Raw genomic sequence first — 15,261 nt, 5'->3', positions numbered from 1 at the left:
TGAGGATTTTAAGTAGGGACATAAATAAAATAAGTAAATAAAATTTTTGTTTTAAAAACATCACCCTGGCTACAGTTTATGTTGGGGGAGGTATAGAGCAGGTGCCTTGAGATACAGTTGAAAAATGTTTTATGTTCTATGTGGAGCGTATACTAATTTTATTTTTTTTATTTTTATTTTTTCATAGATGAGGTTCTGGGATTTATTTTTTAATAAAAATAAACTTTTAATTCCTAATTTAAATAAATTAGGAGTTTGGGTTTAACAGATACACACTACTATATACAAAACAGACAAACAAGGACCTACTGATAAGCACAGGGAACTACACTCAGCATCCTGCAATAACCTATAATGGAAAAGAATCTGAAAAAAAACACACACATATACATACACATACATATACATATACATATTTATTTACACATATATATAACTGAATCACCCTGCTGCACACCCAAAACCAACACAACATTGAAACCAACCACACCTCAATAAGATAAATAAATAAACTTTTAACAGAAGTTTTTAGCATTATCACAACACCATTATCACACACACACAAATTAACAGTATTTCTTGATACTGTCAGTGGCTGTTAGCCAAAGACCACCAGGGGCACACAGAGTTAAACAAGTTGGGTTTATTACTTATTGCAGCAAGGCAGAATGCACACCATGTTGAATTGCTCAGTATTTCAGTAAAAGGGTGTTAGAAAAGACTTATTAAAGAATTTGGTTTTGTACACATGAAACTTATATAGTTTTATAAATCATTGTTACCTCAATAAAAACAAATGAAAAAGAAAATTATTTTTAAAAGAGAAAGGGGAACGTGGCTCTCAATGCTCTCAATATACATATTAGCAAATTGGCTTGTAAGTTTAATAGAGTGTATGCTAATTTTAAAGTGAAGGTTGTTCTTAACCTCTCTGTCGTTCAAGTTCCTCATCTATTAAATAGAAATGGTAATGGTTCCCTCATCATAGGAGTATAAAACAATCAAATTGCATAGAACTGCACATAGTAAATACTCAGTAAACTTTAGCTATGATGATGATAATAACTTGGTCCTTGCAGGTCAAGCTTAAATTTTAATCATGTTTTCTTTTTTCTTTTAATGTAAGAGTTTTATCACAGGACTTACAGATATGACTTCAGTATGCCACAGTACAATAAACTGAATTAACTACTACCTTCTCCCCACTACTATTATTTTGTTTTTTCAGTTTATGGGAAAAACAGATGGAGACTATTACACTCTGGATGACATGTTTGTCTCCAGAGCAGCTGAGAGAGAATGTTTTGGTGAAGAGGAAGAGAATCAGAGGAAAAAAGCTATTGCTGAGCACCGGAGACTTGCTGCACTAATGGAAAACTGTCTGTATTGTTTTGACAGCTCTCAATTTCCCAAGCACCTTATTGTTGCAATAGGTGTTAAGGTAAGAAATATAACGTTTATTGCCCTAAGGAAACGATTCAGTGGTATATGTAAATTTGCCTATTTCTTCATAAGATTCTAAGAAATCTGTCTTGTCTCATTCTGTTTCAAATATTTTCTAAGTTCCCATGATTCTTAGAATCTTTTTAGAGCGAGTATAAATATCTAAATGATATGAAGCTCCCATTTTGTGTAATTCTTCTCTGTAGAGAGGCAGCATTGAGTAGTGCTCAGGCCCTAGACTTTGGAACCAGACCACCTGGATTCAAATTCTTGCTCTGCCATTTACCATCTATGTGATCTTATTTTCATGATTGGCACTTGATTCTCAGTATTAAAATCACTTCAGAGCTACTTAGTCTAACTTCTGCTTCTTCCTTTACTTTCTCATAGAACCTTTTGTATCTTTATAGAATATCTCATAATTTGAAGAAGTTTATTGTACAGTTGTTGCTTGGTTTCCACGGGAGATTGGTTCCAGCAGTCTCTCTATACCAAAATCCACAGATGCTCAAGTCCCATAGTCACCCATCTATCTGCAATTCCACATCTGTGGATTCAGCCAACCCTGGATCATATAGTACCATAGTATTTATTGAAAAAGGTCCATGTAGAATTGGACCCACGCAGTTCAAACCCATGTTGTTCAAGGGTCAACTGTAGTTTGTTTTACTTGTTGAGTGTCTCCCTCAGTAGTCTGTAAGTGCTCTGACGGCATAGATAACTTTCACTCATCATTGTATACCACACATGTATCCCATTATATACCAAGCATTTATGTTTATAGTCACTTCTTTCGATAAATGTTAATACTCACTTATTTAATAGTCACTAATAATAGTCACTTATTTCAGTATTTGGCAGTTTAATTCTTTTTTTAACATCTTTATTGGAGTATACTTGCTTTACAGTGGTGTGTTAGCTTCTGCTTTATAACAAAGTGAATCAGTTATACATATACATATGTTCCCATATCTCTTCCCTCTTGCGTCTCCCTCCCTCCCACCCTCCCTATCCCACCCCTCTAGGTGGTCAAAAACCACCTAGCTGATCTCCCTGTGCTATGTGGCTGCTTCCCACTAGCTATCTATTTTACGTTTTGTACTGTATATATGTCCATGCCACTCTCTCACTTTGTCACAGTTTACCCGTCCCCCTCCAAATATCCTCAACTCCATGTTCTAGTAGGTCTGTGTCTTTATTCCTGCCTTACCCTTAAGTTCTTCATGACCTTTTTTTTTTTTCTCTTAGATTCCACATATATGTGTTAGCATACAGTTTTTGTTTTTCTCTTTCTGACTTACTTCACTTTGTATGACAGACTCTAGGTCCATCCCCCTCACTACAAATAACTCAATTTTGTTTCTTTTTATGGCTGAGTAATATTCCATTGTATATATGTGCCTCATCTTCTTTACCATTCATCTGTTCATGGACACTTAGGTTGCTTCCATGTCCTGGCTATTGTAAATAGAGCTGCAATGAACATTTTGGTACATGACTCTTTTTGAATTATGGTTTTCTCAGGGTATATGCCCAGTAGTGGGATTGCTGGGTCGTATGGTGGTTCTATTTGTAGTTTTTAAGGAATTATTTTTTACGGAATTATAAAGCAATTATACTGTTCTCCATAGTGGCTGTCTCAATTTATATTCCCACCAACAGTGCAAGAGTGTTCCCTTTTCTCCACACCCTCTCCAGCATTTATTGTTTCTAAATTTTTTGATGATGGCCATTCTGACCAGTGTGAGATGATATCTCACTGTAGTTTTGATTTGCATTTCTCTAATTATTAATGATGTTGAGCATTCTTCCATGTGTTTGTTGGCAATCTGTATATCTTCTTTGGAGAAATGTCTATTTAGGTCTTCTGCCCATTTTTGGATTGGGTTGTTTGTTTTTTTGTTATTGAGCTGCATGAGCTGCTTGTAAATTTTGGAGATTAATCCTTTATCAGTTGCTTCATTTGCAAATAATTTCTCCCATTCTGAGGGTTGTCTTTTGGTCTTGTTTATGGTTTCCTTTGCTGTGCAAGAGCTTTTAAGTTTCATTTGGTTCCATTTGTTTATTTTTGTTTTTATTTCCATTTCTCTAGGAGGTGGGTCAAAAAGGACCTTGCTGTGATTTATGTCATAGAGTGTTCTGCCTATGTTTTCCTCTAAGAGTTTATCTGATAGTCTCTGGCCTTACATTTAGGTCTTTAATCCATTTTGAGTTTATTTTTGTGTATGGTGTTAGGGAGTGTTCTAATTTCATACTTTTACATGTACCTGTCCAGTTTTCCCAGCACCACTTATTGAAGAGGCTGTCTTTTCTCCACTGTATATTCTTGCCTCCTTTATCAAAAATAAGGTGACCATATTTGCGTGGGTTTATCTCTGGCTTTCTCTCCTGTTCCATTGATCTATATTTCTGTTTTTGCACCGGTACCATACTGTCTTGATTACTGTAGCTTTGTAGTATAGTCTGAAGTCAGGGAGCCTGATTCCTCCAGCTCCATTTTTCATTCTCAAGATTGCTTTGGCTATTCGGGGTCTTTTGTGTTTCCATACAAATTGTGCCACTCTTATTCAACATAGTTTTGGAAGTTCTAGCCACAGCAATCAGAGAAGAAAAAGAAATAACAGGAATCCAAGTCAGAAAAGAAGTAAAGCTGTCACTGTTTGCAGATGACATGATACTCTACATAGAGAATCCTAAAGATGCTACCAGAAAACTCCTAGAGCTAATCAATGTATTTAGTAAAGTAGCAGGATACAAAATTTATGCACAGAAATCCGTTGCATTCCTATACACTAATGATGAAAAATCTGAAATTGAAATCAAGAAAACACTCCCATTTACCATTGCAACACAAAGAATAAAATATCTAGGAATAAACCTACTTAAGGAGACAAAAGACCTGTATGCAGAAAATTATAAGACACTGATGAAAGAAATTAAAGATGATACAAATACATGGAGAGATATACCATGTTCTTGGATTGGAGGAATCAACATTGTGAAAATGACTCTACTACCCAAAGCAATCTACAGTTTCAATGCAATCCCTAATTCTTATATTAAGTAAATAATTATTGTGTACCTGATGTATGCCAGAACCTCAGTAGTCACTGGGGAAAAGTAGAAAATCAGATATACGTGTGGAGCTTGTATTCTAGTGAAATAGAGCAGAGAATAAAAAACGTAATGATTGCCCTGATATAAAAGAAAGTGTTGTTATGAAGCAGATATAGAGAGCAAATGTGATAAAATAATGGGAGAGTGTTTTTTGAGAAGGTGGTGTAGAAGGCTTCTCTGAGGAGGTATTTTAGTAAAGGTATGAAAGATGAGAAGAAGCAAGCAACATGAAGCTATGAATGAATAATGTTTCAGAAAGATATCAGTGAGTGAAAAGCCTTGAGGAGGAAGTAAGGCAGGCATTTATGGGACAGAAAAAAGATCAGTATAGCCGGAGTGGAGTGAGTGAGAAAAAGTGGTAGGAGAGGAAGTTCAATTAATGCTAGTTTCAAGAACTAATAGTTTGGGGAATATACATATACATATTAATTAATTTGTTTGTTGTATATACATACTTACACATACACACAAGCACCTGTGTAGCCAAAGAACTGGCATTGACTTTTCCATTCCAATTCTAGACTTTAATATCTTTAGGTCATTAAGACAGTCAGTTTATCAGTTTGGATTTTGGTTTCTTTGTTTCCTTACCCTTCCTTTTCTTTTTCTTTCTTTTCCTCTAGACTTTATCAAAAAGTAAAAGTAAAAATTCCATTCAAAATTTAATCAATCAAAACCCCAACCTTAATCACTTATATTAATTTTTCTATGTTCTTTTCTAGATTGTTACATAAACATTCGCATTTTCATAATTATGACATTATATATAAATATTTCATTCCCTTTTCATCTAGTCCCTACCTTTAAAAAATGTATGAATAAATTAAACATAAAGTAACACAAAGTTTTCAGTAATTCTTTACAAGAAGTTTGGGTTTTTTTCAATGACTTCATTTTCTCTAATGCACTGAAGACAGGCCAGGTCCAGGGGAGGCCCAGAGGTGTGAAGTGTATAAACCTTTTTTTAGCCTCCTACCTTATAGTCGGTGTCCCAAAGTAGGCATTTCTCAATTAACTAGTGAAAGGAAACTGTTGGCCAGTAAAGAGACATTTTCTATTTCTTCAACTCATATATTATTTCATACATTCCTTTTCCTAGTCTCAGTTTTCCTCTTCTGCTGTGAGGTAATCCACATTTTCCATTAGAGATTTGTAAAGGTATTAAATCTTCTTTTGCCTTTAACTTACTGAGCATTGGCTGATGTTTCTTCCCTCTCAGACTAGTCGTTTCATTCTGATTTCATTTTAATACCATTTGAATCTCTTTTCTTGGTCTATGCTTTATTATGCTATCTTAGCTTTAATAACTGCTATCTAGCTTCAGCCTTTCATCCGTGAATATTTTAATATAGAAATGTTTGAAATATTGGTTCGAAGGAATTTCATCTATTTACTACAATATCTGACTGCTTATCCCATCTATTGTAGCTAATAGGTTATTTTATTAATCTGAATAAACAGTAAGAAATTATTCCTTTTAGTTGTTACCTCAGTAATTATATATGATTATGAGTTTCTAAGGAATTACTTTGCGTTAGGTAGTAATAATTTAACAGTATTCTAAAGCAGTTCAGCAATTCTCACTCAGCTTGAATTTCTAATACTTAAAGTTAATGTCGTAAATCCAAATGTATTAATGAAGCTATGTGAGTACTCATTAGAGTCAGACAGTTATGTAAGTTTCTGATCATAAATTGTCCCTGCCTTCTCCCTCTTTTTTAAAAATAAAAGTTATCTCTCCCCTTCTTGTCTTAACACTATCCTTTACTTAAAAGAAAAAAAAAGTACTTTGATTTTAGAGCAGTTTTAGATTTACAGAAAAATTGTAAGGCAGTATAGAGTTCCATATACCCTGTGCCCAGTTTCATCTATTATTTCCATCTTAACATTAGTATAGTAAAATTGTTACATCTAATGAATCAGTACTGTTTTTTGTTTGTTTTACTTAATATAGTTGATATACAATATTATGTTAATTTCAGGTGTACTACGTAATGATTTGACATTTGCATACATTATGAAATGATCACCATGAAAAGTCTAGTAACCATCAGTCCCCATACTGATGGTGATTACAATATTACTGACCATATTCCTTATGCTGTATATTACACCCTCATGACTTACTTATTTTGTAACTGGAGTTTTAATACTTTTTCATCCCCTTCACCTATTTCACACCTCCATCCCCAAACACTTCCCTCTGCCAGCCACCATTTGTTCTCTGTATCTGTGAGTCTGTTTTTGTTTCATTATGTTTGTTCATTTGTTTTGTTTTTCTGATTTCATGTATATGTGAGATGATATGGTATTTATCTTTCTCTGTCTAACTTATTTCACTTAGCATTTCAATCTGTAGTGTTGCAAATGCCAAGATTTCATTTTCATTATGGCTGAGTTATACTTCATTGTATATATGGTATATATATATATATATATATATATATATATATATATATATATATACACACACACACACACACACACATATATACACACACAGATATATACCATATCTCCTTTATCCATTCGTCTATTGAAGAACACTTAGGTTTCTTCTGTATCTTGGCTATTGTAAATAATGCTGCAATGAACGTTGATATGCATATATCTTTTTGAATTAGTGTTCTGTTTTTTTTAAGTAAATACTCAGAAGTGAAATTGCTGGATCATATGGCAGTTTTATTTTTAATTTTTTGAGGAAGCTCCACACTGTGTTCCATAGTGCCTTCACCAATTTATATTCCCACCAACAGTGTAGCAGGGTCATCTCTTGTCCACATCCTCACCAACACTTGTTATTTGTTTTTTTGATGATAGCCATTCTGCCAGGTATGAGGTGGCATCTCATTGTGGTTTTGATTTGCACTTCCCTCATTGTTAGTGATGTTGAGCATCTTTTCATGTGTCTGTTGGCCATCTGTATATCTTCTTTGGAAAAATTTCTGTTTGGTCCTCTGCCCATTTTTTAATCAGTTGTTTTTTTGGTCTTGAGCTATATGACTTCTTTTGTATATTTTGGATATTAACCCCTTATCTATCATTTGCAAGTATTTTCTCCCATTCAGTAGGCTGCCTTTTCATTTTGTTGATGATTTCTTTCACTATGTAAAAGCTTTTTAGTTTGACGTAATCCCATTTATTTATTTTTGCTTCCGTTTCCCTTACTCGAGGAGACATATGCAAAAAAATGTTGCTAAGATCAATTTCAAAGAGTGTACTACCTATAGTTTTCTCTAGAAGTTTTCTGGTTTCAGGTCTTACATTTAAATCTTTAATCCATTTTGAATTTTTTTAATATGGTGTGAGAAAGTAGTCTAGATTGATTCTTTTGCATGTACCTATCCAGTTTTCCCAACACCATTTATTGAAGAGGCTATCTTTTCTCTTTTGTATATTCTTGCTTCTTTTGTTGTAGATTAACTGAACATGTAAGCATGGGTTTATTTCTGGGCTCTCTATTCTGTTTCATTGATCTATGTGTCTGTTTTTAATGCCAGTACCATTCTGTTTTGATTACTATAGCTTTGTAGTATAATTTGAAATCAGGAAGTGTGATACCTCCAACTTTGTTCATCTTTCTCAAGATTGTTTTGGCTGTTCAGGGTATTTTGTATTTTTATACAAACTTTAGAATTATTTGTTCTAGTTCTGTGAAATATGCCAATGGTATTTTGATAGGGATTGCATTGAATCTCCAGGTTGCCTTGGGTAGTATGGTCATTTTAAACGATATTACTTCTTCCAGTCTATGAACACAGAATTTCTTTCCATTTATTTTTGTCATCTTCATTTTCTTTCATCAATGTCTTATACTTTTCAGAGTACAATTTGTTTACCTTCTTGGTAAGATTTATTTGTAGGTATTTTGTTCTTTTTGATGCAACTGTAAATGAGACTGTTTTCTTAATTTTTTCTTTCTGATTGTTTGTTATTAGTGTATAAAAATGCCACAGACTTCTGTGTATTAATTTTGTATCCTGCAACTTTACTGAATTCACTTATTAGTTCTAATAGTATTTTTGGTAGCATCTTGAGGACTTTCTATATATAGTATCATGTCATCTGCAGTGAGTTTTACTTCTTCCTTTCCAGTTTAGATTCCTTTTATTTCTTTTACTTGTCTGATTGCTGTGGCTAAATACAAGTGGCAAGAGTTGGCTTCCTTTTCTTTTTCTTTTATTTATTTTTTATTTTTTAATTGAAATATAGTTGATTTACAATATTATGTTAGTTCCAGGTTTATAACATAGTGATTCAGTATTTATATAGATTATACTCCATTTAAAGTTATTACAAAATAATAGCTATATGTCCCTGTGCTGTACAATATAGCCTTGTTGCTTATTTATTTTATACATAGAAGTTTGTATCTCTTAAACCCCTATCCTTATTTTCCCCTCCCCCACCCCTCTCTCCACTGGTAACCACTAGTTTGTTCTCTGTATTTGTTTTATTTTATTCATTTGCTTATTTTATTTTTTTTGATTCCACATATAAGTGATAACATACAGTGTTTGTATTTCTTTGTCTGACTTACTTCACTAAGCATTATACCTCTTAGATCCATCCACATTGTTACAATTGGCAGAATTCATTCTTTTACTATGGCTGAGTAATATTCCATTGTGTGTGTGTGTGTGTGTGTGTGTGTGTGTGTGTGTGTGTGTGTGTATTACATCTTCTTTATCTATTCATCTGTTGATGGACACTTAGGTTGCTTCCATATCATGGCTATTGTAAATAATACTGCTGTGAACATTGGGGTGATGTGTCTTTTCAATTATTGTTTTCATTTTCTTCAGATGTATACCTGGGAGGGGAACTGCTGGATCGTATGATAGTTCTATATTTAGTTTTTTGAGGAACCTCCATACTGTCTTCTGTAGTGACTTCCAATTTACATTCCCAGCAACAGTGTACAGGGTTTCCTTTTCTCCACATCCTTGTCAACATTTGTTATTTATAGACTTTTTGATGATAGCCATTCTCACAGATGTGAGGTAATATCTTTGGCTTTGATTTGCATTTCTCTGATGGTTAGAAATGTTGAGCAACTTTTCATGTGCCTATTAGCCATCTGTATATCTTCCTTGGAAAAATATCTATTCTAGTTTCTGCCCATTTTTCAATTGGGTTATTTGGTTTTTTGATATTGAATTTTATGAGCTGTTTATATATTTTGGATGTTAACCCCTTATTGGTCATATGATTTGCAAATATTTTCTCCCATTCAGTAGGTTGTCTTTTCATTTTGTGGATGGTGTCTTTCGCTGTGCAAAAGCTTTTAAGTTTAATTAGGTCCCATTTGTTTATTTTTTATTTTGTTTCTTTTGCCTTAGGAGACTGATGTGAAAACATAACACCATGATTTTTGTCACAGAGTGTTCTGCCTATAATGTTCTTCTAGGAGTTTTATGAGTTAATTTTTGCATATGGTGTGAGAAACTGTTCTAATTTTATTCTTTTACATGTAGCTGGTCAGTTTTCCCAGCACCTCTTATTGAGGAGACTGTCTTTTCCTTTGTATATTCTTGCCTCCTTTGCCATAGATTAATTGACCATAGGTTCATGAGTTTATTCCTGGGCTTTCTGTTCTACTTAATTGATCTCTGTGTCTGTTTTTGTGCCAGTACCATACTGTTGTGATTTTACTGTAGCTTTGTAGTATCAGCTGAACTCAGGGAGTGTGATACCTACAGTTTGTTCTTTTTTTCTTAAGATTGCTTTAGCTATTCAGGATCTTTTATTCTGTGAAAAATATCATGGTTATTTTAATATGGGTTACATTAAAGTTGTAGATTGCTTTGAGTAATATGGACATTTTAACCGTGTTATTTCTTCCAATCCATGAACACAGGATATCTCTCCATTTCTTTGTATCATCAGTTCCCTTCATTAGTGTCTTATAGTTTTCAGAGTATAGGTCTTTCACATGATTAGTTAAGTTTATTTCTAGGTGTTTTCTTCTTTTTGATGCAATTTTATATGGGATTTGATTTCTTGCCTTTTCTGATAATTTATTATTAATATATAGAAAAACAATAGATTTCTGTATATTAATCTTTTATCCTGCAACTTTACTGAGTTCATTTATTTGTTATAGTAGTTTTTTGTAGCATCTTTAGGATTTGATATGTATAGTATCATGTCATCTGCAAACAGTGACAGTTTTACTTCTTTTTAATTTGCAGTCTTTTTTTTGTCTTTTTCTTCTCTGCTGTCGCTAAACACAGATGGTGAGAGTGGGCATCCTTTTTATTCCTGATCTTAGAGGAAATGCTTTCAGCTTTTCACTGTTGAGTATAATGTTGGCTGTGAGTTTTTCATGTATGGCTGTATTATATTGGTGTATGTTCTCTGTATACCCACTTTGTTGAGTTTTTGTTATAAATGGGTCTTGAATTTTGTCTAAAGCTTTTTCTGCATTTATGGAGATGATCATATGATTTATACTCTTCAGTTTTTTTATGTGGTGTATCGTGTTGCATCAAATACAATTTTTTGTTTCCTCACTTTCAGTATGTATGTCTTTAGATCTGAAGTGAATCTCTTGGAAGCAGCATATGTATCATTCTTGTTTTTTTTTACCAAATTAGTTGCTCTGTGTCTTTGTTGCTATTTTGTTAATTGTATTCCTGTTGTTTTTATAGTTCTTCTTCATTCCTTTCTTCTCCTTTTGCTCTCTTTCCTTGTGATTTGATGACTGTCTTTAGTGTTACATTTGGATTTCTTTTTCTTTTTTGTGTATCTATTACTGGTTTTTGATTTTTTTAGTTACCATGATGTTCATATGTAGCAACATACATATTTGCATATATATATATATATAAAATCTTTATTTTAAATTAATGATCTGTTAAGTTTATACTCATTCTAACCACACTACATTTTACTGCCCTCCCCCCAACATTTAATGTTTTTGTTGTCATATTTTACATCTTTCTGTTTTGTGTATCCCTTAACTACTTATTGCAGGTATGGATAATTTTTTTACTTTTATCTCTTAACCTTCCTATTTGTAAGTGGTTGATCTACTACCTTTAATGTATGTTTCCCTTTCCCAGTGAGACTTTTCTTTCCATAATTTTCTTACTTCTAGTATGGCCTTTTCTTTTCTCCTTAGAGAAGTCTTTTTATCATTTCTTGTAAAGCCAGTTTAGTGCTGAACTCTTTCAGCTTTTGCTTATCTTTAAAATGCTTTAACTCTCCTTCAGACCTGAATGATGACATCGCCAAGTAGAGTATTGTTGGTTGTAGGTTTTTTCTTTTCATCATTTTAAAGATATCATGCCCTTCCCTTCTGGCCTGCAATTTCTGCTGAAAAGTCAGCTGATAGCCTTATGGGAGTTACCTTATATGTAACTAGCTGCTTTTCTCTTGCTGCTCTTAAGATTCTCTCTTCGTCTTTAATTTTTGCAATTTTAATTATAATGTGTCATGGTGTAGACACATTGGGTTCATCTTGTTTGGAAGTCTCCATAGCTTCCTATACCTATATCTGTTTCCTTCTTAAGGTTAGGGAAATTTTCAGCCATAATTTCATTGAATACATTTTCTACCCCTTTTTCTTTCTCTGCTCCTTCTGGGACCCCTATAATGTGAATATTAGTATGCTTGATGTTGTCTCAGAGGTCTTTCTCAATTTGTCCTCATTTTTAAAACCCTTTTTTTTGTTGTTGTTCAGCTTGAGTGATTTCCACTACTCTGTCTTCCAGATCTTCCAGATCTCTGATCAGTTCCTCTGTATCAGTTCCTCTGAATCAATCTACTGTTGTTTTGTTCTAGTATATATTTTTCTTTTAGTTCTTGTATTCTTTAGTTCTCTTTGGTTCTTCTTTGTATTTTCTAACTCTTTTTTGAAATTGTCAATGTGTTCATCCCTTTTTCTCCCAAGTTCAGTTAACATATTTATGATCATTATCTTGAATTCTTTATTGGGTCAATTGCTTATCTTTGTTTAGTTGCTTTTCTTTTTTTTTTCCTGAGGTTATGTCTTGTTCCTTCACTTGGAACATTTCCTTCATCTCCTCATTTTACCCAATTCTGTGTTTTTTCACTCGGTGTTAAGTATGTCAGTTACTTCTCCCCATCTTCAGAAGTAGCCTTATATAAGAGACATCCTTTGGAGCCTGGCAGCATGCACCCCTTTGGTCACCAGAGCCCTATTCCTAGGGGTGCCCCCTATATGGACTGCATGTACCCTTCTGTTGCAGTAGGGTCAACTTCCATTGGGCAGCTGGTATGTGGGGCTGAACCCCAGCTTAGTTGGCTGTGGTGCCTCTTGGCACAACTTGCAGGCCTGCTGGAGTGCAGGGTGGGCTTTTCTCGTGGTTGTCTGTTTCAACCTATGGGATGTGGGGCTGCTGCCGTCTGCTGGTCGGTGGGGTAGGCTTCTCAAGTGGTTCATTGCATGCCTAGCAGGGCTCAGGGCTGATGCCAGCTTGCTGGAGGACAGGCCTGGTCCTTGGCACTAATAAGCTAGAGGGAGGATTCTGAAATGGTGCTTGCCAGTGCTGGTGTTATTGAGGTAGAATGAGCTGCCAAAAATGGCTGCTGCCAGCTTTTCTGTCCCCAGGGGGAGTCCCAGTTGCTTCCTGCCTGTCTCGGAGGCTCTCCAAGAGCAGCAAGTGGGTCTGAAACAGGCTCCTTTCAAACTAGTGCCTCTGTGCTAGGACTCAGAGCATGTGAGATTTTGCAGACAACCTTTAAGAATGGAGTCCCTATTTCCTATTGCCCTTGGGATCTCTCCCATATGCAAACCTTGCAGGCCTTCAAAGCCAGACATTCTGGGAGCTCATCTTCATGGTGCAGGTCCCCTGCCTGGGAGCCCAGTGTGGGGTTCACACTCCTTGCTTCTTGTGGAGGACCTCTATAATTGTAATATTCCTCTGGTTTGTGGGTTGCTGACCTGGGGGTGTAGGTCCTGACTAAAGTGCATCTCCAGCGCTGTTGCCTGTCTCATTGTGGTTCCTTCTTTATGTCTTTAGTTGTGGAGTATCTTTTCTGCTGGTCTTCAGGTTGTTCTTACAGGTAGTTGCTCTGTAATTAGTTGTAATTTTGTTGTGCCTGTGGGAGGAGGTGAGCTCAGGGTCTTCCTAGTCCAACGTCTTGGCCACCTCTTCAGTGCTTATTCCTGATATTGTTTTTAATTGTGAATATTTTGGGGATTTAACTGTAAATTTAAGTAGATAGCCATATCCACACACACTCCTAGTTTCTCCTCTTACAGTGAAGTTTTAAAAATTTGCATAATTTTGTAAAGCAATTAATAAATAAATTTATTAATTCATTAATTCTCTTACATAAAATTTTTCTAGCTAAAACCTAGCGAAAAATTATAGAAAATAGGATCAAGCCTCGTTGAAGAATATTTATGGTTCTTATAAACACCTTTTCCTCTCTACATATTTACTAATTGACCTTTTTTGTTTTTAGACAGTTTGTGTAAAATGAAAAAATAGTACCAGCTTGTAGGTAATACATGTATGTAAATAAATAGAACTTAACCAGTGCTGTAAAGCCATACAGAGGTTATTTCTCTTTTCCCAGCCAATGAGGGAAGGAAGACCTGATTAACAGGCATCAGTTTAACTTTCGTATCACTACCAGGTCATGTATTTCTTTTATTCTTGCAAAATTTGTGCTGTTTCAAGGGCTTTGAAGGCATATAGCTTTCTCAGGTGAAGGATAAAGTGTCATTCATTCTACCCTTTGGTAAGCTTAATCTTTGAGGTATAGCAGTCAAAATTGAGACTTATGCAATAAGTTTCTGATTATTGAAAGATATCTTCATGGATTTTAAATTTTTAAATAGTGAATGTCTTTAAAATATTAAACTATAATATATTACTTATGAGCAGGTTTATTTTATTAACTGTTAGCCATGTTAACCTATGAGGGGCTCATCTTTCAGAACTGAGAATAGCAATAACATTTCGCCTTTGCATCTTTTTTCCCATAGGTTTATTTATGTTTACCCAACTTACGATCTCTTACTGAAGGGCACTGCTTGATAGTCCCTTTGCAGCACTATAGAGCAGCTACCTTATTGGATGAAGACATCTGGGAGGAAATTCAGGTCAGCATGATAATGCTCATGATCATTGTAATGATCAAGAGCAGTTTTTACACACTATTGTGATAAATTCTAACAAGTTTTATGCCTTCATTCAATGATTTTACTTTCTGAATTTAAACAAGTATACATTTCCATAGTTGTGTATAACTGTGGGTCATGATGTTTTCACCACTCACTTTTTACTTTATTGAAAGCTTTAAATAAAAATTTTTATTGAGGTATAATTGTCATATAATATATTAGTTCCAGGTATACAACTGAAAGCTTTTGTCTACTAAATAAACTATGATCAAGTAATAATTATTTTTACTTTAAAAGAAATCAATGTAAGATTTCTAATATTTGCTTTCGTGGAACATGAAATAATCATTCTTACCACAGTAAGCTAATAAATTACAGCCAAAGGAAAGATGTTTTCAGATAATAAAAAATAATTTTTGGAACTTAGTGGTTTACATTTAGCAATTGTCATATTTTCCTATAATGGCATTGACCTTTTCTGCTGCTATGTTTTGTCATGATTTTGTTACCAGCTTTAATTTCCATACTTTTCCCTTATAGCCTTTTGGATTCAGGGATTGTGTGTGTGTGTGTGTGTGTGTGTGTGTGTGTGTGTGTGT

The 15,261-nt window shown here is 34.3% G+C and overlaps 1 protein-coding gene across 3 annotated transcripts in view; it reads left to right on the top strand.

Moving 5' to 3' along the window:
* CWF19L2 (CWF19 like cell cycle control factor 2) overlaps positions 1–15,261 on the top strand; it is a 194,476-nt gene that overhangs the window by 148,187 nt on the left and 31,028 nt on the right. For all 3 annotated transcript variants that reach the window (XM_019948742.3, XM_019948743.3, XM_019948741.3), the window contains exons 13-14: positions 1,229–1,441; positions 14,525–14,641. In XM_019948742.3, the coding sequence (XP_019804301.2) occupies positions 1,229–1,441; positions 14,525–14,641 (330 nt within the window). The remainder of the gene's footprint in view (positions 1–1,228; positions 1,442–14,524; positions 14,642–15,261) is intronic.

Source organism: Tursiops truncatus, chromosome 8 (assembly GCF_011762595.2).
Source record: "Tursiops truncatus isolate mTurTru1 chromosome 8, mTurTru1.mat.Y, whole genome shotgun sequence".
NCBI classification, from domain to species: domain Eukaryota; kingdom Metazoa; phylum Chordata; class Mammalia; order Artiodactyla; family Delphinidae; genus Tursiops; species Tursiops truncatus.
This window is presented reverse-complemented; position numbering and strand designations above follow the sequence as displayed.